This window comes from Mycetomoellerius zeteki, unplaced genomic scaffold (assembly GCF_001594055.1).
Source record: "Mycetomoellerius zeteki isolate Tzet28-1 unplaced genomic scaffold, Tzet1.0 scaffold221, whole genome shotgun sequence".
In the NCBI taxonomy this organism is placed as follows: domain Eukaryota; kingdom Metazoa; phylum Arthropoda; class Insecta; order Hymenoptera; family Formicidae; genus Mycetomoellerius; species Mycetomoellerius zeteki.
This window is the reverse complement of record NW_017257184.1, coordinates 2,845,793-2,873,408: the sequence shown is the minus strand read 5'-3', so window position 1 is coordinate 2,873,408 and position 27,616 is coordinate 2,845,793. Positions and strand designations below refer to the sequence as shown.

Here is a 27,616-nt window from a genome sequence, read left to right as displayed (position 1 = left end):
GCAACGTTAACGTTAATCAAAGTTATCTACGATGATCGCATACGTTATATCGCAACGCGATCGTACGCCCCGAGCGCGGATTCGGTAATTCCAGCAATTAGCGAGTTCGGCAAGTTGAGGCCGACAAGGCGAGATCGATTCTGCCGCAACCGCCAAGGATATGCCCTTTTTAATTCGACGATTCGGCCGACTAAAGTACCTGTAGTCGGATCCCGCCGACGGACGTATACTGCAGACAATTTAACGGGCGCGATATAAATAGGTACGCGCCGGTCGGCCGAATAATCCGAGAAAAGTATCGCCGTGAACGAAACGGTGCGGAAGCGCGGAATACAGCGTCTCGTTCCTGTATTAAGTATATTATTTTATCCTCAAAGTACACTCTGCCGTAGATAAATTCACCCTCTCGCTGACTGACTACTCTATTTTATAATAACGCAATTTTGGCAATCAAAATTTGTTCCAAAGTTCCTAATACGGTTAACCGACTCTAATGAAATCCGAACCGAGGTAATATTCTCATAAGTTTGATTAGGACGTTGCTGTTGTCGGATTTTTTGCACATGTTGTAGTTTACAGAGTTTTCGTCTCTCATAATTTTCACAGGACGAATATATGACGTTATAACATCTAGAAAATTTATTATTAGACGTATAGCTTTATTACATAGCTTTTGTTATGTGGCTTATAGCAATTATTTGACAAATATAAATTGCTCTTTTTTATGTAAATGCTAAATGAGGAATATTTTTCTTTTTGTCACCATATTTTAATTTAGATTTTAGTGAAGACAAATATCATTACTTAAACTGGTATTAAAAAAAAATGTACACTGTTGATTTATCTATCTATGACTGCTTTCCTTTTAGAAGATACAGACACAATCAATATTTTTGACACAAATCGATACACATCGCTTTCCATTTACAATTTGGTTCAAATTGAATCGATACTTTTCGACTCGAAAGGAGAATTGGAGTGTGTTCAATTGTGATTTTAATTAATTAAATGATATTAGAACGCAATAAAATATACATATTTGTAATATACATGCATTGGAAATTTGAGAAGTTTTAAGCTAATTATAAATTTCGTTAAGGTATTAAAAATTCGCATACACTATACACATGGCGGTCCATTTAACTGTAACAAAGTATAAGCTCGAATGTCGATTTGTGTCTCTTAAGAAGAAAGCAGCCTATATTTTCCGAGGAATCCGTATCGAACACATATAATTATGTAGAGCAGCAGTGTGGCATTACAGCAATGATTATCTGCTTATAATTTACATTGCGAATGACGTGGCAAAGTAGAACGTAAACTATCATAACTACATTCTATAGACAAGTTTTCCTATGAGCAGAGGACATAACATAAGAGATGATACGCATCAATCGAGTTATTGATTATGCTACTCAGGACTTTATACTGGTTACCTTAAAGTTAAAACTTTCATTGTATTAAAAGACTATACACAGCACTTTTGTGAGATAAAAGGCCACAAGCAGTTACTAAAGCATTCTGTAGAATTACAAATAATTGCATGTATGCAACTCTATGAAATGGTTCCATTAAATCTCTTCTTAAATATTTAATACTGTACTTATAGACATTAACAATTGCGAATTTAACATTGAAGATAATATGTTATCGTTGTAAAGGAGCATATTATTGATATTAATATGTACAAAATATTGTAGTCTTCTCAAAATTCCTTATTAATATGCATTAATTAATAACTGTAAATAAAAAATATCGAGTATTATATTTTTCATAGTAATATTTATTTTTTGTTTCCGAAATATTTATTTTTTGTTTCCGATATATTTCCTAAATACACACTGTTACTCATAATGTCATTTCCTTGATAACTTTCAAATCGACGAATCAACTTTCTTAGTTGTGCTTATAAAAACTCTGTCCTTGATACTTATATATTCCTTGATAAAAATATAATAATAGAATTGTGAAAAACAAAGTTACTGAGGTTTTCGTATTCTATAACAAATTGACATCTTTCTAGATTCTCTTTACCATCGAACGAAGTTTCAACCTTGACGACATAATCGTAAAATGGGACAATTGCTCGATACAAGTTTGTTTGATACCTAATACGCAATAGTGTAGTACATAGTACGTATCTCTTTCATAATCAGAAATACCAGATCAGGATATCCAAAAAGAAAACTATCTGCAATCAACATGAAGAATCTAGTGCTAATAGACGTGTAGTGCTAATAATAATACACGCGCAACAGGAACTTACAACGCTACTTCATCATACTTCACGAAAACAATGTCTATAGCTGCAATTCTGCGATCAACGCGAGCAGTTAATAATGTTTATGCACACACACACACACACACACACACACACACACACACACACACACGGTGAGATTACAAAGCTTTAGTTAAGTATGTTAACCAGATGCTCTGTGTAGAGCATTCCATTATATGTCAACATTAACATATGTATAACAATAAAATAAGAAATTTATGTGTATTCTCACATTGTTTAATTTATAAATATAACTAAAACAATATAAAATAAATATATAAAAGCAAAAATATATAAGAATGATGTTGCAATTCTAACAGATCTTCGTTATTTACGTATAATAATGAAAGTGAATACAGCAACAATTATTTTCCAGCTTATTGAACATTAACGTACAATGCAATTTTGTAGCAAAATCGAATTATTCAAATATAATATACGGTGAGCTATATGGAATATTGTTTAAAATTAAATAATTTTTTTATTTTAAAAGTCTTAAATGTGTTTTAGAAATCTATTTTTTACAACTTTAAATAATAATTTATTATCTTAATTTATTTTCTATTCTGTAACAATTTTATTTCATTTTACAACGTTAGATATTCAAGCTATAACTTGTGAGAGAAGAATTTTTCGACATTCACATTCACAAAATTCTCAAGATTTATCAACGCTTTCAAGTATTGCTTTCCTAATGTTTTTTAAAACACTTCGAATCTTTATCGATCAACGAAATCTATCGAAAGGATTCGAACGATTATCTAGATAAGAAAGATTTTATGTGCTTAAAAGGACTAAATCGACTATAATATCGTTAACATTCAAGCTCACAAAAGTCTCTTATAATCTGTCATCATGGTGTAACGATCAACTCGAGATCACCTCGCAAACACAGTGCAACGTTGTTAAGCCTCTTGAGCTCTCAGTTTTCTTGCACTTTGCAATCAGTAATTTCATCACAACAACGAAGAGAGTTCAACACTTGGCGAAACAAGGCAAGATCTGATAGACCTTCTCAATATAACCGAATACTGAAAGTTATATAATTACTCGTATCATGAAAGACTACGTTTGATTTAAAAAATACTGCTTTGTAAAAGTTTTTCTGATGCTATAACTATAAATTCCTAATACTGGGCTATATACTCTTGAAAAAGAAGTAGTGCATTGGACAAACGCATAGTATATATGCGTCATATAAAGTAGGTTTCGTACTATAGGGTCAATGCCTTGATACGCGATATCGCATATTCGATGCGTATCGCAGATATCCCAATATAATCGATTAATTTATTAAAGCAAAAATAATCTTTAGTAATATCTGGCTGATCTGTAGAGAAATAACATCTAAATAATGTGATACCTACTCTAAATTCATAGGAGTGGAATCTCATTCTGAAGAGTGAAAATTGAGCCAGTCTTGAAAAAGAGTAGCTCAATTTTCAATCTTTGAGAGTGAAATTTCTTCGGAGTGAGATTCACTCTAAAAGTTTTAGAAAGTAAGGAAGCAGAAATTTAATTGCTATAAATTACAGAAAGCACATTTATGTATCTATAATAAATATGTTATCTAGGTATTAAAAATCTGTTCGCAGAAAAAAAACTAATATAAGCTGCAGCAGTGAATTTCCTCGCTACTTACAGTTTCATCTCACAAATTTCATTCACCTATATCGGTTTTCATATCATGCTATTCAACGCGAAGTCCATTCGTACGCAAAATGCATATCTAATGCGCCTAATGGATAATCCGACCCCGGTAACGCGATGTATTAACAATCGACGATGTGTGGAATGAAATCTCGCGAGAAATTCATGTTTTCCTCTCAACGATTAGAGAGCCATTGCATTAAAAGGGTCAAACCGGGCCCTGTCTCAATGGGTAAAAAGCTCGCGCGGTTCTAAGCACGGTAGAGCAACGTACTCGCGACACGGCCACGATCCAGGCTATCTCCCGGAAGCACGGTGAGATTAATGTTATAACGAGAAAAACGCGCTGCTTCTCAACGAATTGCGACAATGCAATGGGCCGTGGAGACCATGGTTGCAATTCCCCAGAGCATACGGCTTCGCCAAAAAGCTTCGCCAGGAAGCGGTGGTAATTTAACGCTTTTTATATCTCGTAAAAAAATTATCGTTTTTAAACGAAAAAAGAAAGCAAGACGGATTCGTGCGATTAAATAAGATAAAATTAAAAGAATAGATTAATTTGCAAATCATATACTTCAAATATCGCAGAGAGCACACATGTTGGAACATATATAAGACATCTTAAATGCGCCTGAGATGTTAATGAATAGCATTGAATAGTAGTTCAGTTCACCGGGGGAATATTCATCTGTATATATTTTCTTTTAATCCACAGTATATTGGTTTCAGCGTTTTTTTTTTTCTCAAAAACAATTGATTCATAGAAATATCGCATTTATTCAGTTTCGTTAAAAAAAAGTTGACCCAGTTTTATGCAATTTTTTCTTTGAGAAATATACGCAGTTAACTAACCTATGGGGATATCGTGTGAATGAAAAAATTGTTTCGAGTACAGATATTGACTGACTCTCTTTGCCTCTGGTTTTGTTGTTTGTTCTTTGTGTTCCATTCACTCGAATCGACCATGCAAATCTAAAATTGTTTACGCTGCAAGATTCTGATCCGCGTTTCTCTATTTACTGAAAGATGCCGTGATATTTTTTGATAAATATAATTACTTTCCCAATTATTCCAATACAAACAGCGCACATAGAAATCTAAAATAAATTTTTCTTTTTTAAAACTCGCAAATATGCTTCACAATATATTACTAAAAATACGATACTTAAGAATTATTATTTTTTTATAGCAACATCAAAAAATTTAAACTTAACGCAGTAGAAGTTAATTAAAACTATATTATAGATTAATCCAAAAATTAAATAATAATTATATTTACACAAAATCAATCACGAAGAATTGCTTAATGAATAACATACCAGAATACAAAACCAATAAATCGCCAAAATTGATACAAATTGAATTTTACCTTTTTAAATATAAGTTGTATTTTACATCTGATATTAATATATTATGTAATTACATAAATATAATTTATATACATATACATATCATATAATATAAATTAATCATAAAAAAATTAAATAATATGATTATATTATATATATTTTATTATATATAAGCAGCGTTTTGATTCTTCAAAAACTTTCTAACGTTTTTTAAAATTTTCAAAAATATTACAGACGCATGTGAAATTGTAGATAGAATTCTAGATTGTTTGTAGTAGGCTTTAGGTATAAAATTATAAATCTCGTTTCAAGATCTGTCTTGCATCAAGTTCTTAGTAGTAGAAGTTCTTAGTATATTAATAGAAGTAAAATAATTAACTTTGCTGATAGATAGATAGATAACTGATGTGGCATAATATTCACCCACTTTCAAGAACCGATTCATTGGATTCTGCATACTGAACGGTATTTTAATTATGTTGCTAATATCGACTTCAAAGTTATTCAAAGTTAAAATGAGTCCGGTTTCTACATTTCATTATATGTATATCATATACAGGGTGTTTCCAAATTAAATGGCAAAACTTCGGGAGCGTGTAGAGGAGTAAAAAACTAAGAAAAAAAGTCCTATAGACATATGCTCCTTTTTGCTTTGTTTCGCAGGAAATCACGAAAAAAGAAAAAAATATATTTAATTTATTATTTTAATTATTTTATTTATAAACTTTTTAATGAAGATTTTGTTCGAAATGTGCACCTCTTGCAGCAATACAAGCATTGCATCTGTCAAACACGGCTCTTGTAGCAGCCAGGCACTGTTCTTGCGATATTCTGTTCGCTGCAGCTACGATACGATTTCTCAAATGTTGCTCTGATTGAATAGGCGAAGAATAAACTTCTTGCTTCAGAGTACCCCATGCATATGTACTTTCTGAACTTCACGCGCTCAAAACAAAGCAGCGCCGGACGCGGCTTGAGCAAACCACTTCTTGCAGAAATCTAATACTGACTAGAAATTTAATACTAAAAGACAATAATTACAATTAATTATTTTTAAATATTAAAAGTACTGTTATTCAGTAATTTTAGTACTCTAAATAAATAATTTATAACGTTTTTCAATAATAAATACAGAAAGTAGAATACTATAAATATTATTATAAAGAGTGCTATAAAAACTGTTAAAAACATACAAAGATGTCTATGAAAATTACGGAAAAACGTAATATGACCACTTTAACTGATAAAATATCCAATTAAACAATCCATTAATAACATTTTAATATTTTAATAATCAAAATGTACGCATTACGTTATCATTAAACGACTCTCTCTTCATTTGCGTGTAATCGCTTTTAATATGCAGTCTTAGCCCGCAGAATACTGTGAACAACCGACTTCGTTATAAAATGTAAAGAATGTATGCGGATTTATCGCGGCAAAAATTTTGAAATAGCGCGCTTCGTCGCGCGCGACGATTTAAACCGTCACGCTTGACAATTCAGAGTAGGTACTTTCCGTTCATGCCCGTTTCTACCAATGTAAATTAACTTACTCTTCATCTTTTTCTATTTTTTAGAACTAAAAAAGATGAAGAGTCATTTAAACCGAGATAAAAAATAAACTATATTAAAAGAAACGGAAGTAAAAATAAAAAAAAGGATAAAGAGTGAATTAAACTAACAATAAGATTAAAATTAATCTAAGCTCGTTTCTATCAATGTAGTTTAATTTTAATCTCAGTTCAACTAATTCTTCATTTTTTCCTAATTCTAAAAATTAGAAAAAGATGGAAAATAAGTTGAACCGAGATTAAAATTAATCTACATTGGTAGAAACGGGAATTAGTAGAATAATGGACATTAGTGACACAAACATCGTCCCATCTTTCTTGACATTTTAATAAAGACAAAATAATTTGTTTCATAGGGTCAAATGGACAACACATATAGGTATATGTATACACATATAGTCTCTTTATTTTAAATAATATTTTAAATAATATTTTCGTCCCATGTAACCTCTGTAGATGTCCTCCAGCGATACAACAAGGTCGTTCATGCAACGATCGATCTTCCCAATCTTTTCTCCCGAAGGAATTTATTTCTACGATTAAATTATCTCCTGTTTCAAATCAGTAATCGATCGAGAACAGTTTCGAACGTTCCCCCTTCGAACGTGCCTTTCTAAGGTGCACAAACACCGTTTAACGACGCCGCTAAAAATTCTAAATGCCACGCATGATTGTGAAGTGAAACATAGGTGACTAGTTGACAGCCTTGATCGTGAGACTCAAAAAAAAATAGAAAAATTGAAATCAAGAGAGAAAATGGATTTGAATCAAATGGATTTGAATCAAAGAAAATGCCGATGCCGCGAATTAAGTGAGCTATCGAATTCTTTTATACTTCTTTCCAGGATGAGAGAAAGTATGATTCTTTTTCGCGTAAGCATATATTTTTTAAATAAATACACTGTGAATTACCTTTAGATTTCCTTACGGAAGTTTTCTTACGGTCATATTCAACGTCAACACGAATCCTCGTGAAGTACGAAACTCGCCGGTGCTCCTTCCCTTCGCCTCCGACCGAAAGAGAGCAAGTGTTTTGAGAAGAAAAAAAAGCAGGAAAATCGTCCGATCACATTTTGACGAGACGCAAGTGCGTTGGATCGTTTCGAGCGGCAAGCGTTTTACACTCGCGTAAGAAGAAACCAACGCGTATCGCCCGCCCGCGCAACCGACGTCGCATCAGTCGCGTGTTGCGTACGAATGGTCGCGCCGCTCACTTCGGCTCGGCTCGGCGCGGCCAGGCACGGCCACATCGCGGCTCACTTCACCCCGAACACCGCCGACCGCGCGGTCGTCACGTACACATGGCCGCGGCAGCCAATCCGACGCGCCGACCTACGCACCGACCAACCAATCGCGGTCTCGCTGTTCCCGCGCCGTCGTGATTCACCCAGCAACGGCGCGTAAACGAAGTTCTCATCGTATCGCGGCCGACGACGTCGATATACTGTCGACGGAGACTTTATAGAGAATTTTGCGCATATTCGCTCTCTCTTTGAGGGTTTTTAACCCTTAATACGCACGATTTTCCGACCCTTTGCTACACACGATGGATCGTGTCCTGAGTTAATTTTCATTACTTTAATTGTAGATGTACAAAAATTGTCAAATGGTTCTTACATATACTTTTAACATCGTCTTTAGAAAGTATTTATAAGGTGTTGTATATTTTTTAAAATTGTTTATAAATATTATAACTAATTACTTGACGCATCTAATTTTTTTGAAAAAATATATATGTATAATATGTATATGCAGAGCACAATTAAATGACAATTGTGTGTACTAAAAGATTTGCTGAATAATGATGAAATACGATTGATGCAATTTAATATCATAATATAGTAATATCAAATTTGTAACGTTTCTTTAAAATATTACTGAAATGTTCCGATAATAATAGCTCCGTCAAACGTAATAAATGGCTCTATATGTCACTATCGAAAAAAAAGTCTATACAGTGTAAAAGAATAAGTAAAAATAAATTTGGATATTCAATAGACATTCTTGAATTGAATGGACATTGTGAATATGATGAATCATAATAAGAAAATAATTATAATATTACACATAATCATGATGAGAAAATAATTATAATATAATATTACGCATAATGACGCGACGACATAATCCCAAATAGCCAAGCGTGATGTAGCGTATTGTGCAAACTAATGCATTGCATATGTTGTTATATATTTGCTGTACATTTGCTGACATCAAAATAGGACACATTATAAATACAACAACATAACTGCTTATATATGTAATCAGTTATCGAAATTTCTAGAGCAAACTGTGAGCAATGGTGGTACATTATGATGTCGGCAACACATTAGCAATGAATAATTAATCGTTTCATCTTGAATTCATTGCTAACAAAATGCTGATAATATGACAACACTAGTTGTTGTTGAGGATATTTATGCTGACATATTGCCATCAATTTGCCATCGCAAGAATTTGAATTCCATCGAGTTCAATGTGACAGACATAATGCTGTCTCACTTTGTCCTGAGTTTGTCGAAATTGGTTGCTGCAACATGTCAGCAAATACACTGCATTTGACTATCTGGGATAAGACAAAAATTAATTTCAAATTGCAATTGCAAAATAAAAATAATGCAATATATGAACTAATATAAAGCAAGTTGATTTGCTGTACTTTTTTTATAGATAGAAATTATAATAATTTATTTATAATACATTAAATTTAATTACAATAAATATTTTACTCAAATGACTTTTTAAATTTCTTTTAAAGTATATATATATATATATGTTTATATATGTTTCCTTTAATAAAATAGTTTAAAAAAAAGAAGTACAAGGTTTTACACTAGTTTATGACATAGCATTTTGTCTCTTTTACTTATAAAATAAATTCTTATGAAGACACTTAGTCTGACAGAGGTCAGCGTCACTGACGACGCAAGTTTTTTCCTCATGTCATTGGCGACGATGTTAACCGTGTTATAAGTTGTCTTCATGAAACCTCACCTCTGGTGTGACGCGTTAAAAAATTAATACTGCGTTACAAGGCGTTTAATAGACGTCGCACCGATCCAACTTGTATATATAAAGCGTCTGGCGCGTCAAGTAGAACATGACATTCATAGCACGATTGCATATAAATACGGAGTGTGCACCCTAATATAAAATCTTGATAAAATCTTGATTAAATAGAATAAAATCTTATTCTTCTATGTTGCAATTATTTACAACGTTATCATTTAAATATTATCATAAAAATTAGATTTCTTGAATGAAAAATTAGATAACACATTCTATGATTTATATATATTTAAATTCAAACTGAGATGTTTATTTACTCTTCCTTCTATCATTATATCACTCATTTGTTACAAAATGCAAAATTTTCTAGAAAATGAGTTTGAATGTTTTGAAAAATTTTGTAATATTAACTTCAAAATATAATTTATTATAATAATTAATTGGAATAAAAATATGTTATTTTAAAGTATGTTTTTCTTTTTTCTTTATATTTTCATATGTTTTTTCTTCATATTTCTTTTTCTGTAAACGACATCAAAATTATAATTTTTTAGTCATATCTTTATTGAGCGATATATCGGTTTTCCTTACTGATTTAGGGATGCATTTCGAGAAATAGAGAATACTAACAACAATAATGAGTCTACAATTCACGTGTTATGTACGCTACTATCAGTTATACATGTCAGAATGCATCCTAGATTGTCAATAAAACAACAACAATGCGTCTTTAGCTATACAGTGTTATATCTTCTGCATTCGAAATGAAATCGATATGCTGCATATAAACTGGAATAACATAAAAGAAAAAGAAAAATCACAAAGGAATGCAAAAAGCGCAGCTGAAAAGAAACACGCTTAATATATACATAAGTCGCGGGACGCAGGCAAAAGGAAGAGGGAAAGCGAGCAGAGAAAGTTAAAGAGATAAAGTAAATCTGTTTTAGCAACGCTTTCTTACACTTTCCTGCATTTTAAATGAAACGTTCGAGCTTTAAGAGAAAAAAGAAAATAAACGCTCTAAAAATCTTCTCGTTACGAATCTTCTCATTAAAAATTTTTTATTCAACGTTTTAACCTTCTTTCAAAAATATTGCCGTTTTTTTATAATTTTTATAATTGTTTAGTAATGTAAAAATAGAAAAACATCACGCATATTCTAACGTTAAAGATAAATACATAGTGTGCAACTGATATATATGTATATGATGGATGCTTTCCATTTTAACGAGACTCGTTCGAGTTAGCTCAAGTCGATAACTCCAATGCGATAAACGGAAAGCATTTACCATACATAGAAATTGAGGCACACGATATATCCTAAATAACTTAAAATTAATTTATATTTGAATAAATTATTTACGTTAAAGTATAATTTGTTCATATAAATAATGAAGCATATCAATAAAGGTAAATCGACTTGTAATATTCTCTAAATATAATGTTCTATATATCTCGAAACAGAGATACAATATTTGTTTTCATTGAATTAAATCATATTCGTATAATTAAATAAATAGAATTTTCTTTAACAAAGAAGATTGTTTATTAATTTATCGGCAATTAACAAAAGCAGAGGCCAATAATGATGGCGATAGTGATGTAATAATAATACTCAGATTTGGTTTTCTCTTTGATTTATACCTCCCCTCTCCTTTATCTTTCAATCCACTGTCACTCCGCAGCAGAATTAGTCAGGGTCGACTTGAGTCATCGACAAATAATGACGTAGATCAAATAGAAAGCAGAAATTAAGATTAGGATTGGATTTGTATTAAATGGAAGCTCAAAATCAAATCTATTTGTCAATGTGAAATTCAAAACATCAGCCATTTAATTTCGGACATATAAGAAATTTAATTAACAAGGAAAGATCTTTCTTCGCATGATTAAATTATTGCTAAGAATAATTTTTTTTTAAATTCCATTGAATTTTGAATCTATTAATATCATTCATCATCAGAATAATCTATTATAATATCCAATATAAATAATATCGTATTGTGCGCATTTATTATAAAAATTAATATAAAACTATAATTTATTTATATATGTCTATTTCGTTTAACTAATGTCTAATTATTTCGTCCCGTAAACAAGCAAGTTTGCTAAAAACTGTTACATATATTTAACAAGTTTTTGAAGAAGAATGGAAAATAAATAGATGAAGAAAAGGGAAAAGAAAAAAATTTAAGAAGGTAAAGATGAGAAAGAAGAAAAAATAGAAATAGAAGATAAAGAAAAGGTTGAAGAAGAAAATAATGATAATGAAAATGAAGAAAAGAAGAATGCGGATAATGTACTCTATAATTAGAATACAGTGTTTGCATTATATATTCTTTTTCTTAATTTCTTCTTATTTTCATTTTCTTCTCTTTCTTTATTTTTGTCATTTTTATTACTTTTTATTTTTTATTATATATTTTTCAATATTCATCTTCTTAATCTTCTTAGAATTTTTTTTTAATCGTAACGTCATAACCTCAATAATAATTAAAAATCCGATGAAAGAAGTAGAAAAAATAAAGTTTGGCTTTTTTCTTCAACATGGAGAAAAAAAGAGAAGGGATGAACAGTGCAAGAACAAACTTTTTTTCAAACGCACCGCATGCGCGTTCGCGATAATAGGAATCAACTACACTTTCCTGCACTTTCCAGACTTGGAACTCGCGATACTCGCATATGCAGACTTCAGTAGAATAAAGAGGGGCAGCGGGAAGAGGGTAACAAAGTGTAAACAGGCGCAAGTGGACTTTTGAACGAATGCATCGTCGCAATCGTGTCACGCGTGTTCGCCGTCTCGGCGCCGCGGCGTCGCGCCGACGAAGATTTGTGCGCAGTAGCACAACACACGCGCGATCGTGTAGAGCGAGTAGTGAAGTAGCTAGTCTTGCGAGACGAACAGAGACGAAGTCGAGCCTTGAGGGAGCCTCCGCTCGGATATCAGCGGCGCGCACGGTGGTCGCTCGCGTCGGACGCTCCGAATTCCAATGATTGATACCACGATCAGCTGTGTGCTGCTACTGCTACTCCATGCTACTCTGTGCGCGCTCACGACAAGGCACGCCGTGGCGAGAAATGTGCGAGGTTTGCTGAGGGACGACGCGACTCGCTGTTGATTCCGCGCGCGCGACGGATTATCGACGTGCGTGAGGGAGGCGTGTATTTATTTGGTACCAGCATCGCCAAGATGGTAGAGCCTATTTTCGATTACCAGTTTCGGCTGATACTGATCGGCGACAGTACGGTTGGGAAAAGCTCCCTTCTCAAATATTTCACCGACGGCAAGTTCGCGGAGGTACGTACGTAGCCTCACCATCCTCGGGAATAGTACCTTGCGTGGATAACGCGCTGACAGTTATTTGCGCAATATCCCTTTATTTACACTTTGTACCATGAACGTAATTACGCACGAACATCACAGTTTGGTGCGACGCACAAGCGAGTGAATGTCCGATTTCAAAGTCCACTGATTTCTCCTCGAGTGATCTCGCTGGGTTGTTCTTCCGAACGGTCAGAATGTCACCTCGAGAAACGTTTGACGATTTAATTAGGTTAGGCGAGTTTCGCACGTCGCGCAATTCCGACATATCAGGATGTATATTTAGCGATCTACGTAACTCTCTTTGTCTTCTAGTTTTTAGAATTGGATAGATAAAAGTAACTCTGACCGATTAACATAACAGAGTCCGATTAACTTTTATTGAATAGCACTTATATTATTTTATTTATATGAATGGAATTATTAATTTTTTATTACTTGACACGTGGGAAAAAATGTAGAGCTCAAGGACAACGGATGATATGTATATAATTAGAAATTTGTCTGTGAGAATTTTCTGTTGGTTGAATTAATTGTTCATTAAGTAATTGGAGTTTGGTTGAAATCGTTCTAAACCACTATTATTTTTTATGTATATTATTTAAGTAGCTATTGTGTTCTGCTATATTAAAATAATTTGCTTAACTTGAGCGAGTCAAATATTTGCAATGACATTAGATTTGTTTTTTGTACCTGCACTATATTATAAGTAAAATAAATACATATTTAAACGTTAGAGAAAAAGAAAGATAAGCACAAAAAATTCAGCTGAAGAACAAATCTGCAATAAAATATATAAAATATATATAATTAATATAATTAATATAATTAATATAAAATTGATATAATAAAATATGAAATTCAATATGGTTTTAAGATTGACTGTTGATAAGTTTGATATGAGATTAAAAAGTTTAATCTGTATGGAAAAAGCAGATGATTAACGGAATAATTATTATTTATATACACTTGACATTACGACATATTATTATTTATATACACTTTTGATCGTAGTTCTTTCAATTAAAAAGATACCATAAAAAAAAAGATTTCCTTGTTTTTAATATAATTTATACAATTTCAGCTTTCGGATCCAACCGTTGGTGTGGATTTTTTTGCACGCTTAATAGAAGTCAAAGATGGTACAAGGATAAAGTTACAATTATGGGATACAGCTGGCCAAGAGAGATTTAGGTATCTATCAGCATGCAGATTTAAAAATGTATTTTTTTTTATTTTTAATTATTCATTGAGTGTTCTTGCATTATTGATTTTTCCTTTGCTGACTCTTACGAAATAAGCTCTATTATAGTTTTCTTTTTTATTTACAGGTCAATTACAAAATCTTACTACAGAAACTCTGTAGGAGCGCTTCTTGTGTATGACGTTTGTAATAGAGCAAGTTTTGAGCATATTCCCCAATGGATGATGGAGGCTCGCAGACATATTGAGCCTCATCGCCCAGTTTTTGCTCTAGTAGGCTGTAAACTGGATCTAGTAACTAATGGTGGTAGACGAGAGGTATCCAAGGAAGAAGCCAGAGCGTTTGCCGACGAGCACGGTGTACATCATATTGAGACCAGTGCTAAGACTGGTGTAAATGTTGAAGAAGCTTTTCGAACGGTTACGCAAGAAGTTTACAATAGGATACAAACCGGCGAATACAAGGTGGAAGATGGTTGGGACGGCATCAAAACTGGATTTGCTAGGCCTGGTGGGTTAGATTTTAATCTAGTCGAGGCGGAGCCAGCGAAGAGCTCTTGTTGTTAGGTCACTATTTTGATTTAGTTTTAGAATGTCAAAGAAAATTTAAGAATGCAGATGGAATAGTTATTTCGGAAGAATATATTAAATATATAATTTAATTAATTAATGCGCATATATAAACATATTGTAATATATACTTGTACTCGCTTATGTATTACATGTTATTTGGGCTATAAAGTTATTTATTGTATTAATATAGATTGTTGTATATCGTATACACAATCTTTTTTTATTTGTATGCAAATAACTTCCTACTGCATTCTTTTACAGAAGACTAACAATTTTATCGAAAATTATGGTTGCATCTGGACTAGATTTTTGTATATAGCTTTTATAATCAGATGACTAATAAAATTCATATAATTTCGTAGAGTGGTAATTATATATTTATAGAGAGAGAATTAACAGACTTATTTTCTCGAAATATAAGTATCCTAAAAACATTGATTCTCTACAGACTATGAATTAAGAAAAAAGTTGTACGCATTTCATCTCTAAATATACGCGTACCTTTGTTTGCAAATATTGTGCCAAGTTTATATCCTAGTTAAGTATCTTAAATAGTAATTGGAATAGCCTTTTTCCTTCTCTAATTTGAAAGTACTTGGTCTAAAAAAATGTGTGTATACATTACTGCAAGAATATAAAATATCGACAAATTTAGGATCATGCATATTGTCTAATAAATTTTAGCAAAGTCTAAAGTAATGTATAAATTACATCATTATCTATATAAGCAAGTCTACGATTTGTTAGTGACATACACAGAAGCATTCGTGAATTTTTATAAGTAATTCAAAACAATTATATCTAATATACCTTGTGGGCACATTGAATTTCAATATTCGCAGAATTTGCATCAACTATGCCTACTCTGTAAATACTATGAACTTTATTAGTCATCTGATATATTAATAATATCGCAACATATATATAAGCGTTGAATTAGGATTGTTTGTAACTAAATTAGGATTGTTTTTAAATATTCAAAAACGAGATATATGCAACACTATATGAAACATTTTAAATCCATAAGACACATTCACAATCGGGATTTGTTTCGTTCAACTAATCTCAATAATATTGTTCAATAAAAAAATGACGGCTGTGCAGCTCTGTTGAATTTATTTTTTCTGTGAGATAATAAAAATTTATTTCTATACATGACAAGTATAAAATTTATTTATAATACAAAGCATTATCTTTTATGTGAAGTAGGATTGATACAATTAGAAGATACAACTATTAGAAGTTAAAACATAAATTGTACATGTACAAAATAATAAGAAACACATTTTCTACCACTTCTTCACAGTTTGATGAATTGTCATTATCAGGGCTTGTGAAAATATTGATTATACTTGTAATATACGTAACTTATGTTGATGTTAGTGTAGTATTGTAAAATTTCGCTTGCTCTTCATGTATTGTATAAACAATTTAAATATAACCAAAGTATAGAATATACACACGTGTGTATGTGTATATAATATAAATTATATATTTTAGATTTTTTTTAGAACACATGTGCAAGATGAGATTTTTTATAAATGATACGCTATTTTGAATACATTTTATTTTATCTGGAATACTTTATACTCTCTATAAAGTTCATAAATATGAAATGATTTTCGAACTTTCACAATATAATTTATACAAAAATCAATAAATGTATAATTTATATTTAATTCGAAAATGTTATATATACATAGAAATATATCATTAGATTTAATGTTAATATATACACAATGTATAATATTTTAGGTAAATTTTCATAATCTGTAAGTAGTAAGAAATGAAATTACACAAACATCTTTCTTTATTACGTTTTATACTCATCAGCTGTGGTATAATGAATACAAATTTATAGATGATTTTATAAGTATAATAAAATGACGAAAAAGCTTGCGACATTTTCAATAAAACCGTTAATATAATCGCATGAAAATACCAGAATTTTTTTCTTTTTTATATATTAGACAATAAGTATCCCTCGTCTAAATATAAAGAGAATAACGATTATGTAAATTCTTCTAAGAAAAATCATGTCTGTATTTTATATATAACAATATCAATAGAAATTTGCTAAACTTTCTAAAAAACGAAAATTAACTTTCTTTCTCTTTCTTTTTATATATTACTTTTTTTATTATATTCTAAAGACTTATATTTTATATTTATTTTTCTTGAATTACATTGTGTAATTAAACATATAACGCAAGAATATCTGAAAAAGATTTATTTACATGTTGTACATTTCTTATAAATATAACAGAACCACAAGCAACAGTGAGTTTTATATATATGTATATATATGTACGCAATTTTTATATTTTAACATAATGGAAAGTTTTTGCAGTGCTGCATTTTTCAAGTACGGTAAACGCTAAAGTTGCCCGTTCGTTGCAAAGGTGTGAGTTGCCATATGGCAAATGACAGTATCTTTTTATATTTTAGACTCATGTTATCATTGAATGCATGTGTGCGACTTAACATTTAAACGCTTTTACTGTCTCTCTCTTTCTATCACACTATAAAAAAAATCTTCAAGAACAAAATGACCAACATTGAGGTACTATACGCAAAGAAATATATTTTACATGAGTCAAGTAAATATATATATTTTTCTCTTATTGAACTTTAAAAATTGTATTGCATTATACATATATATCATTAGGAGTTCGAAATATATTAAAGATGCAAAACTTCTCACATTTGGAGTGAAGTGAAAACGGGATATAGCAGCATGTATGTATATATTATGTATTATAAACTACTCTCTTTCTCCCACCCCCCCTCTCTCTCTCTCTCCTCTCTGTTATGTATAACATATTTAATATTTTATACTTACATTTTAGCATTTTACAGAATTGAAGCCATGTGAACACCTATAAGTAAGTCTTCTCTGATAGAGTTCTAATATATAGCTAAACACAATAATAATTTAGATAGATATTTTTTTAATACAAACATCAGTTATAACATAGTACATTTACAATACTATTTTTTAATTAGTTGCTTTATACTAGCTACACATTATATATTCTTATCTAAATAATAATTTAACTCATCTCAATATGTGCTCTAATTACAGCTATCAAATTCATTACAGTCTCTTAATGAAATATCTTAGAGTAACCATACCAATAATTATGTCTTAACTTATTCACATAAAATTATACTCTATATCATTAACAAAAAAATATAACAGTATCCATACATTTCATGAACATATAATCTAAAGGTTCATTGTTCTTTTTATTATTTATTACAGGTTGCTAGTGCGATTATTTACTTCATCTTGGAAGAGAAATCTCTCGCTTCACTGAACCTATATTTAAAAGCTATCAATATCTAAAGTGACTAGAAATGTTGCTATATTTTCTCTTTTTTAACATACACACTTCTTTTGGCAAGATTTCTCTGTGATATAAATGTACGAAATAGTGAACAATTTCTGGAAATACTATTTCTAGCATTATAATACTTGCTTGACGTTTACATAATGATCTGTACAATTTCAATTTAAGCAGCTTCGTTTATCCTATATATTTACAAAACAATTCATTGCACGTGCTATGTACATAAAAGTAAATAGCTTTATAATTTAAATATGCTCACAGATGGCACTAAAATCTTATATTGCAACTTTAAAACATTTATGCCATCAACATATAACATTGCACTGAACGGTATCAGGTGCTGGATGATACTCCTGATAGAATTAATAACGAATGTACTAAAGTACATTGCAACTGGCATATTAATTAACTTTATACAAAGCTCCATGATATTCTAAAATACTAATAGATAATGAATCCTTTTTAGTGTATGGAAATTTAAATGCCATAAGTTTCAAAGTTAATATAGGGGCAGTTTTAGAGCATATATACAAGATGTCCCTTTTATAATTTATAAAGTAAAACATTCCTTATATAAGACAACGAAAAAGTCGTTATTATGAATTCGATTTATTTTATGCGTTTGATAGTACTATCAAGAGAGAGAATATATATATATATATTTTTTTTTAAGCTAATGGATATGAAGCCTCTATTTACTCTTAAGCCATTAAAAAGAGAACTGACTTAAATATTCAACACAAAATTAACAAAAAATAATTATCACGTCTTCTCTTATTTTGGATATTATACTGAGCACGTCAAAATAGAACATCTGGTATATATCTTAAACATACTATATACTAATAAATAAATTTTAAATAGCAAAATTTGAGAAAAACGTTTAGGTGCCTTAAGTATAGCGTGAACATGATAGTTATATTTTGGAATGTGTTTCAGGCCCCTTCAATTACCTAAATTACTTTTCCAATTTATAGACAATATAAGAGAAAATATACTTAACGATGGTAACATTTACTTTCCTGTCATCATGCATTATATATGCGTACATCGTATAGTTATATAATAAGTGAAGCATTCATATTATAAGGCATCACTTATTATATCTTCGTTACTGTGTTCCAAAGATTCACATCCAAATAGCACGTATTCTTCTCGTGACAGCCAAAATGGATTACCTTCAATATATTCCGGTGGAGTTTTATCTAAAACAAATTTAAACCTTAAAATTTCTTTTCAAATGTTACTTTTTATTTTATTATACTTACGCATTTTGTAATGTATTTAAATTAAAAATCTATTTTTTTCATATTGTTATGCTGTATTTCATATTGTTTTACTTATTGCATAATTCATTGCTCTATATTTAATCATATATTAGTACATAAATATATGTATATACAAAAATTATCGAAACTTACCAGGATGCACAGCTAAAGGCACATATGTAGATCCCATTGCAACATTCCAACTGTGTGTACCAGGACAGCTTTTCACTTCCAAAATCTTGCTATACTCCGGCAATAGCTCACATAGATCTTTGGTAAGTCTCAGTTCGAAACCCGAAAGATCTGTATTTCCACCAGTAAGTAAAATATGTGAAAGACAATCATGCATTATATCTTCCGGTAATCCTGATGTTACATCTTTTATAACTTCGGGCAAACGTAGACTGATGTACATCATTTCAGGGGCTATGTATAATTCTGGCCCTAATGAGACTCTCTAAAAAACAATATTTTTGTACAATATCTCTATAAATCTAAGTATGTACATTTTTTTCAGTTGTGTATTATATGCATACCCAAAATTGCTTATAGTCCGCATAGCTATCAACTCGAAGATTAATATGCTCCCTTGCCTTTTGTCCCAGACGTTTCTCTTCATTCTTAATATTATAACTCAGCCTACATCTTTCTTTAACAGCCAAAATGTCTAGGTAAGATATAGGAATTTGATGATATTCTTTCGGTTGCCAATACATAGCCTGTTTCAAGTGGTAAGCAACGTGCCATCCGCCCACAGGCAACAGTCTCCACCGCTGTGGCATAACCCGTCCTCCAATTACAACAGCCACTGTTGTACTCAAAGCACCGCTATCGACTACTACACAGGTTTCCACATCCAACATGGCACATGCTGCTAGAGGCTTCGGTACCAAACATACTCTGCAATAATTTCAGCTGTAGATTTCTATAACTATTGACATTCTACTGTAATATAGTGTTGGTAAATTACAACAATTAAATTAATTAAAATTTATAATAATTATGAATGTAATATACAAAATACATTTATTAAAATAATATATATATATGTTTATGTAAATACTATATGTATGTGTGTGCATGTATATATTATAAATTATCACTATATACCTCGCGACTTTAACTTCCTGGAATAAATAATGTAATAACTGTTTCCTCAAGGTGGGATGCATTGCTAATGGTTCACAAAACATGAGTACGGTATTTGGCTTTCTAAGTGTCGCAGTCAAGCTCATCTGGTGGAACAAGTGATCGATAAAAGTTTTGAGAACTGGGAATGTGCCTTCACACAGCAAGGCCTCTGCCGGGCTCACAACATCCACGTTTGGAATACCGAGCACTTCCACAGTATCAGTACAATAACCATTTATAAGCTTCTGATATATTGGATTTGGCCTGGTATAACACATCGGATCGTTCTGATGTGTGGTTAATCTTCGTTTCTCCCTGTACAACTTTACGGGATTGCAGAAAACACAGAACGGTCCGCTTGGCCGTGGTATCTTAGTAGTTGCCAATTCTGGCAGCTTCAACAGTTTCAATCTCTTCGCTAATGACTTTGTGTCAGACTTGGTGCGGGTACTGCTACTCGGAACATTCTGAGTCTGTGTCTGTTCCACATGAGTCTTATTGTTGTACTTGGGAATACCGAACATGGAGAAGTGTCTTCTCAGCCCGAAATATGGGGTGATGACCCAGGTGTACTTATTGCCGATCTCAATTACCACCTTGGCACTGGAGCCCTCGACGCAATTTCTCTGACACGTATAACCACTGCAGTGGTAACACTTTGGGAAAGGTACATTCTCCCCCAACGTTATAACCATGTGCAGTCTGTAGCACATGGCTTTGAAGCTGACGCTGAGCAATTGCAAGCATTTTATGTCCGGAAATCTAAAGTGCACCTTCGAGATCAGCTGTAACCATTTCATCTTCCTAAAATAACACAACACATGTTATCTTCGAACTAGAGAGCAACGTCCCGCTGAAGATTTCGCAAGCAATAATTATACGTTCTTATTGTATGTCTGATACTCGATTCCCTCACAGGAAAGAGAAGGCTGGGTCGTCCTGGTCGCGAAAAAACCGAATAGCAAATTCCACGAAAAAGTGAGCGAGATCGTTACTTATCAATTTGCGCACGCAAAATCTCGCATATAAAATTTCGCACGTACATCACTTCGCGGCAGGCTCGATTTGATACCAGTTTGACGTAAATCTAACCTAACGCACTTACCACAGATAATCCGTGTCCGACGTTTTCCTCAGATACTTGCAGGTGCTGCCGAACGCGATAATGTCAGGTACGTCACAGTATAATAAAATCTTAATCCAAATTTCCTCCGGGAAGACCGCGGGATCCATAATTGTTATTGATAAAAACGATAGAAAAGTGTACGATCAACAGTCACTTGACAGGCCTTCTCCAGACACTCCCCAGAACCAGCTAATACGCTAGTCAAGTTCAAGGTTACGACGGCGAATAACACGAATCAATATGTTACCCGTGGATGGTATCATTGTGGAAACGCAACGCGATCACAGAATTTGAAATTTAAATCATTCGAAAAAAACTGCAAAAAGGTCATTTTCAAAGATAGGCAAAATGGTTGTTCATTTGGGATTGTTTTTGGTGTAAAGAATAACACAGCGAAACTAGTGTTGTACATTAAAAATACACAATCAGTATTAAATTTCAGAGTGTGTATAAGTATTTTTTTATTACTATTATTTTTTTAATGGATATTCTTTTTAAAAAGTTAGCATAAAACGAAAATATTTATAAATTTTTTGCTTAACTGATTTTTTAGTATTTTCTTAATTCAATTCGAAAGTAGCCACAAAGTTGTGCAAAATGTGATCAAATTACAATTTACTAATTATTCAAATCTAAGTAATTATTTAATAATCGGTAATCATTAACGAATAAGAGAGGAGACAAAGATAAAAATTGAATAATGCATTTATAGTATCTATACAAAACTGATTTAATGTAAAATATTTACATCTTTTTTTCTTCATTTGATTCAGTTAACTTATAAAATATTTGTAAAAATAATACTGCTTGTTTTTTAATCTTTTTTTGTATTCATAATATATAGTTTTAGATTTAATAAGTGGCAAGTAAAGCTTCAATATAAGGATTCTTATGGGATAGAATGTCTTCTTTCAGTGATAATACTTGACTTTCTAGATCGGCATCGGATAAAGACGGATCCAAAGCTTTACACTTCGTAAGAAATTGCGAAATAAGAACTTCACTCTCCTGCAACAATATTAAAAGCTTTATCATTTCGTATATATAGTAGGAAAAGTAATCACATTCTCTCTACTAACTTATCTGGAATAGTTTTATAAAAATATATTGCCATTAATTGCTTTTTATTCAATATATTAACTCAAATATAAATAGAAAATATATATCGTGATAAAAAATAAGAATTTCTTTGTTTCGCGCAAAATTATTTTAAACATGAAGACGTTGGCAAAAATCTTGTTCTATATATAAATACCATTTCCATTGATATGTATATATAATAAATTGTTAATGGAACAAATTATTAAACATTAATAATTGCATAAATTATCTTATTTTATTATTATTGATACCAGTAGCAATAAAACAATAGCAAAAAAAGAATACCTGAATAATCTTCTGCTTCTTCTGGGGATTATCAGATCCTTCAAAAGCAATGCTTTGATAATCTTCAAGTTCGGCTTGTTTTCTTTTGGCAAACTAAACAAAAGATAGCTCAATATATAAAATAGAAAATCTTATATTTAACTTCTTGTGTGAATAAAATGCATACCTCTATTACATCTGATGGGAAATTAGCCATTTTAGCGACATGAAGACCAAAACTTTGATCACAAATCCCTGGCATTACTTTATAAAGTAACGTCAATTTATCGCCTTCGACAAGAGCGGTAACGTGTTGATTTTTTACAGCGGGTATTTCTTCGGCTAACTTGGTGATTTCATGGAAGTGCGTTGCAAATAGACAATATGATTTAATATCCCTTGCCAAATGCCTGAAAGAATACAAAATATGAAAAATTACAAAATATCAACATTCTTCTTACATAATATAAAATACCATCAAGAGACACGGCAGTGTTTCGGCGCTAAGAGTACGTAGTGATATCTTAGCGCGAGACTGGATCGTGTATTATGGTGTATTACTTACTCTGCTATTGACCATGCTATACCACAACCCTCGTAAGTAGATGTACCTCTGCCCAACTCATCGATAATCACAAGAGAATTACATGTTGCTGTCTATAAGTGAAATTTAATATTAAAAATTAATTTTTAATTGTAATTTTATTATAATTTCTTAATCGACAATGATAAATAAAATAAATTACTTTTAAAATGGCAGCTGTTTCTATCATTTCCATCATAAAAGTCGACAATCCTTTTAGTTGAGAATCGTCAGCTCCTACTCGAGCCAATATACAATCCAGTAATGATATAGTTGCTTCATCACAAGGAACAAAACTACCAATATGAGCCATTAATGCAGTCACACCAACTGATCTAATATAAGTACTTTTACCTCCCATATTTGGGCCAGTAATAATGCAAAAATGACATTGATCTAAAAAAATAAGTTAAATAAGAATTTAAAGAATTTTTCATAATAAATGTAATTCAGAATATTGATTATACTATTAGAATTTTGATTATACTATCTTATTAGTTACATTATTCTAATTACACTATTTTTATATTCATACCTCTCTTAAAAATAACGTCATTAGCAATGTAATCAACTCCTTGTTGCATTTCTAAACACGGATGTCTGACTTGAATGAGATTTAATTCACCTTCTTCGCTCGGGACCATCTTGGGACGCACATATACTTTGTTAGCGTTTACTGCTGCAGAAGAAAATGCAGTAAGAACGTCGAGACATGCCAGTACGCCACCGATAGAACGCACTGTTTCGCTATAGCCAGCTATGTAAATAATAAAAATTATGAGTGTTATGTATGTTAATATTATATTTTAATATTGGAGTAATTTTTATTTAAACAAGATTTGATACAAACCTGCAATTTCTACAATTTCTACAATAACATCTTTCTGCCTCTCCAAGTATTTATTTCTGGCATCTACAAAATCATCATTCAATTCGTTTAACTTATTGTTTCGGAATCTTACACCAGCTTTATTAGAATCCAGAATAGTGTAATGCTTTTTGTTTCTAAGTGTTTTCTCTTCCTTTAACGTGATACGAAAATAATAGCCAAGCTGTTGATTACATTCTAACTTTATCATTTTTCCTGCCTCCATGCAAAGATCATTTGCTGCCTTACTAAGTTGTTTTTCAATGGTTTCTTCCACTTCATCCATTGCGTCTTTTAATGCTGTAATATTACAAAATTGTTTATATATTAAATTATACGATTATTGTCTATATATTATATTTTACTAAATTTGTAAAATAATCAATATTAATTAAAAAAAAAATACAATAATCAACATGTGTCAAGTCATATATTTTTTCTTGATATATATCTTTTTAGGAGAAAAATTTAAAATCTAGATCCACAAATCTAGATATTTAAAATTTAAAACATATCTTTTAAATATTCTATATATGCCTTTAATAAAACGTTAACAAGTTAAAATTTAAAATTATTACTTTTTAAATCATCTGCAAATCCTGGATTGACCATAAAATCACCCTTTTCAGCAGCATCTAAATCGATCGTCTGCTCTATCAATTGTTGAAATTTATCCATATCCTCTATAAGTTCCTTTAGTGGATCTATTATCATTGTGTTTAATGCTGTCACATTTTTTTCTAATAAAAGCTGTTCCAATAATTTTGGCAAGTACGATACGCACAGATAGATCCTAAAATATACACATAATAAACACATCAATATATATAGTCTTTAAAAGCATACTATGTCAATATATTTTACTCTAATCATGACGATATCTAATCATGAATGATAACCGAATACTTTCTATAATAGTGATAACTTACTTGTAACAATCTTGCAATGTCGATTTCTTTCTTGCTAGTTTCTTTGCGAGCTGTTGCAAATCTGGTATACGTTTTAAATAATCATCACTAAGAGTGGACCTTAATTCGTTATTTTTCACTAATAATTCAACGATGTCATGCCGTTCCTTTATTAAAGATAAGTCTTTAAGAGGCTGTCGGGTCCATTGTGCGATCAATCGGTGCCCCTGTGCGGTCCTACATTTATCTAACAATGTTAAAATACTGGCAACTGAATTTCCATGTAAAGCGGGAATTGTATCAGTATGTGGTTCGATGTTAAGAGCTTTCATTGCCGCAGAATCCAATCTGATATATCGTGATTGCTCGATTGGATTCAACTTAAATTGATTCATGTGTCCTTCGTCTGATGTTAACTAACAAAGAATTATTGAATAAGAAACACATAGCGATAAGAAGCATAGGATGTCATTTTTTACCACAAATTCTAATGATAAACTAATTTAATAATTTTTAAACTATAGATTTAATGCTTATTATTTATTTTAACTTTTTATATTTTTAGTATCAAAGTAATGGAAAATAAAGTATTTTTGTTACATATACATATGCAAGGTTTTTAATTATCAAATTTCTTACGCTAGATTTATTAATTTTGTAATTATAAGAAAGAAATTAACAAACATATCAAGAATTGATAAAGTAAAGATGCGACATCCTATGTATTATTGCAAATAAAACTATGAACAATATTTACATCTAAATATTTAATGAGAGCAGATGTCGCAGACATAGCTAAATTTAAGTTGACTTCAGACAACGATTGCGCATTCTGTTTTTGTCCTTTTTTAAATTTGATCAATTTGTTTAAATCATCTATGATTGAATCATTAGCGAACTCATTTTTCTTTCGCAAAGTAACCATCACATTACTTCTTTCCATTAGCTGAAAAAATAAATACAAATTATTATGTTAAGCATACTAAAATATTTCAGTAAAATATGTATAATAATCTATACTTTAAAAACGTATTACTTTATATTTTTTATGTTGTACGTACTTGCTTAAGAGTTTGAAACTCAAAACTGCCCTCACCCTGAATTAATAAACATTCTTTGGGAGCGAGAGTTACAATGAGCGATTCTAGATTTGAAAATGATTCATTATCTTGAAATTCAATCACTGAAATTAAAGTTGAAATGACGTCTACACAACTTAAGCCGACAACCTATAAAATATTAACAATTTAGACAGGATGTTCTGTTACTGGTGGTACAACCAAGAAGGAGATGATTCTACATAAAAAGTAAGTCAAAATAAAATTTCATGTGGATAAACTCACTCTGGACTTTCCTTCTGTACCCAGTTTCACAGCTATTACGGATACACCCACAGCTATGTCATTATTTCCGAACAAGATATCTTCGAAATGAGATAGATTGCCGGGTGAACCTTTGTACTCCAAGATCCAGTTCTGATTTTTAGACGAGCCTTGATTAATATAAACTTCAACTCTGTATTGCTTTACTAATAGTAAGTCGCGCACAAACGTCTCGAAATGACTTTTATTAAGAATAACTCCTTCCGTTTTATGCGGCTCTGTAAAAAAACAGATATTGGTTATTAATGTTTTAAATTGCACTACGTTTAAAACTCAGATAACACTTTTTTTCAATTAAGTATAAAAAATAAAATAGATAAAATACATTTATTGTATTAATGGTGTTAAAAAGTATTCTGCTTTTTGAACATACTAAACATGTATAAATATACAGAAAATATAAAGAGATCTGAGTATATTATAAAATTAGAATATTTTAAATTAGAAACAACAAATTTTGTTTCATTGGATATATTCACTGCTATTTTTTAAAATACATTCTTTTAAAAAATCTAACAAGGGGAACACCAGGTGATGTGGTCGGGGATTTTGATGCGTTTTTTACAGGCTGTTCTTGAGCGAAAAAAAAAAACGATACGTGTCCGACCGTTTCGGCCATTGGCCCATAGTTTTGAAGAAATCGATTTTTTAAATAATTATTGTAATAATTTG

General features: G+C 31.3%; 4 protein-coding genes across 5 annotated transcripts in view; 1 reads left to right on the top strand and 3 right to left on the bottom strand.

The window, feature by feature from the left end:
- LOC108723049 (uncharacterized) overlaps nucleotides 1–8,039 on the bottom strand; it is a 43,280-nt gene extending 35,241 nt beyond the window's left edge. The window contains exon 1 of the mRNA XM_018448522.1: nucleotides 7,766–8,039. The gene's annotated coding sequence lies outside the window, so the exon portion shown is untranslated. The remainder of the gene's footprint in view (nucleotides 1–7,765) is intronic.
- Nucleotides 8,040–12,566: 4,527 nt separating this feature from the next.
- LOC108722940 (RAS oncogene family member Rab39) lies at nucleotides 12,567–15,116 on the top strand. The gene is made up of 3 exons (XM_018448329.1): nucleotides 12,567–13,160; nucleotides 14,269–14,378; nucleotides 14,516–15,116. Exons 1-3 carry the CDS (start codon nucleotides 13,053–13,055, stop codon nucleotides 14,952–14,954), a joined length of 657 nt encoding a protein of 218 aa, XP_018303831.1. The 5' UTR covers nucleotides 12,567–13,052; the 3' UTR covers nucleotides 14,955–15,116.
- Nucleotides 15,117–18,950: 3,834 nt separating this feature from the next.
- Nucleotides 18,951–22,004, bottom strand: LOC108722947 (uncharacterized). Its single transcript, XM_018448340.1, has 5 exons — nucleotides 21,818–22,004; nucleotides 20,692–21,516; nucleotides 20,118–20,481; nucleotides 19,735–20,038; nucleotides 18,951–19,518 (listed from the first exon to the last, which is right to left on the bottom strand). Exons 1-5 carry the CDS (start codon nucleotides 21,943–21,945, stop codon nucleotides 19,397–19,399), a joined length of 1,743 nt encoding a protein of 580 aa, XP_018303842.1. The 5' UTR covers nucleotides 21,946–22,004; the 3' UTR covers nucleotides 18,951–19,396.
- A 646-nt stretch (nucleotides 22,005–22,650) lies between these two features.
- spel1 (DNA mismatch repair protein spel1) overlaps nucleotides 22,651–27,616 on the bottom strand; it is a 16,683-nt gene continuing 11,717 nt past the window's right edge. For both annotated transcript variants that reach the window (XM_018448465.1, XM_018448466.1), the window contains 12 exons: nucleotides 26,906–27,162; nucleotides 26,624–26,791; nucleotides 26,320–26,508; nucleotides 25,584–25,978; nucleotides 25,233–25,447; nucleotides 24,637–24,954; nucleotides 24,322–24,543; nucleotides 23,950–24,182; nucleotides 23,769–23,860; nucleotides 23,391–23,613; nucleotides 23,225–23,317; nucleotides 22,651–22,846 (listed from right to left, as the gene is read on the bottom strand). In XM_018448465.1, the coding sequence (XP_018303967.1) occupies nucleotides 22,691–22,846; nucleotides 23,225–23,317; nucleotides 23,391–23,613; nucleotides 23,769–23,860; nucleotides 23,950–24,182; nucleotides 24,322–24,543; nucleotides 24,637–24,954; nucleotides 25,233–25,447; nucleotides 25,584–25,978; nucleotides 26,320–26,508; nucleotides 26,624–26,791; nucleotides 26,906–27,162 (2,561 nt within the window). In that variant the 3' untranslated portion in view covers nucleotides 22,651–22,690. The remainder of the gene's footprint in view (nucleotides 22,847–23,224; nucleotides 23,318–23,390; nucleotides 23,614–23,768; nucleotides 23,861–23,949; nucleotides 24,183–24,321; nucleotides 24,544–24,636; nucleotides 24,955–25,232; nucleotides 25,448–25,583; nucleotides 25,979–26,319; nucleotides 26,509–26,623; nucleotides 26,792–26,905; nucleotides 27,163–27,616) is intronic.

What these genes read in the sequence shown, in the direction of transcription:
- LOC108722940 (XM_018448329.1), top strand. Translation starts at nt 13,053, where the DNA reads ATGGTAGAGCCTATTTTCGATTACCAGTTTCGGCTGATACTGATCGGC. An exon ending in CCGACGGCAAGTTCGCGGAG is followed by an intron (nt 13,161 to 14,268) that starts GTACGTACGTAG and finishes ATACAATTTCAG; the next exon opens with CTTTCGGATCCAACCGTTGG. An exon ending in GCTGGCCAAGAGAGATTTAG is followed by an intron (nt 14,379 to 14,515) that starts GTATCTATCAGC and finishes TTTTATTTACAG; the next exon opens with GTCAATTACAAAATCTTACT.
- LOC108722947 (XM_018448340.1), bottom strand. Translation starts at nt 21,945, where the DNA reads ATGGATCCCGCGGTCTTCCCGGAGGAAATTTGGATTAAGATTTTATTA. An exon ending in TCGGACACGGATTATCTGTG is followed by an intron (nt 21,517 to 21,817) that starts GTAAGTGCGTTA and finishes GTGTTATTTTAG; the next exon opens with GAAGATGAAATGGTTACAGC. An exon ending in CAGGAAGTTAAAGTCGCGAG is followed by an intron (nt 20,482 to 20,691) that starts GTATATAGTGAT and finishes AAATTATTGCAG; the next exon opens with AGTATGTTTGGTACCGAAGC.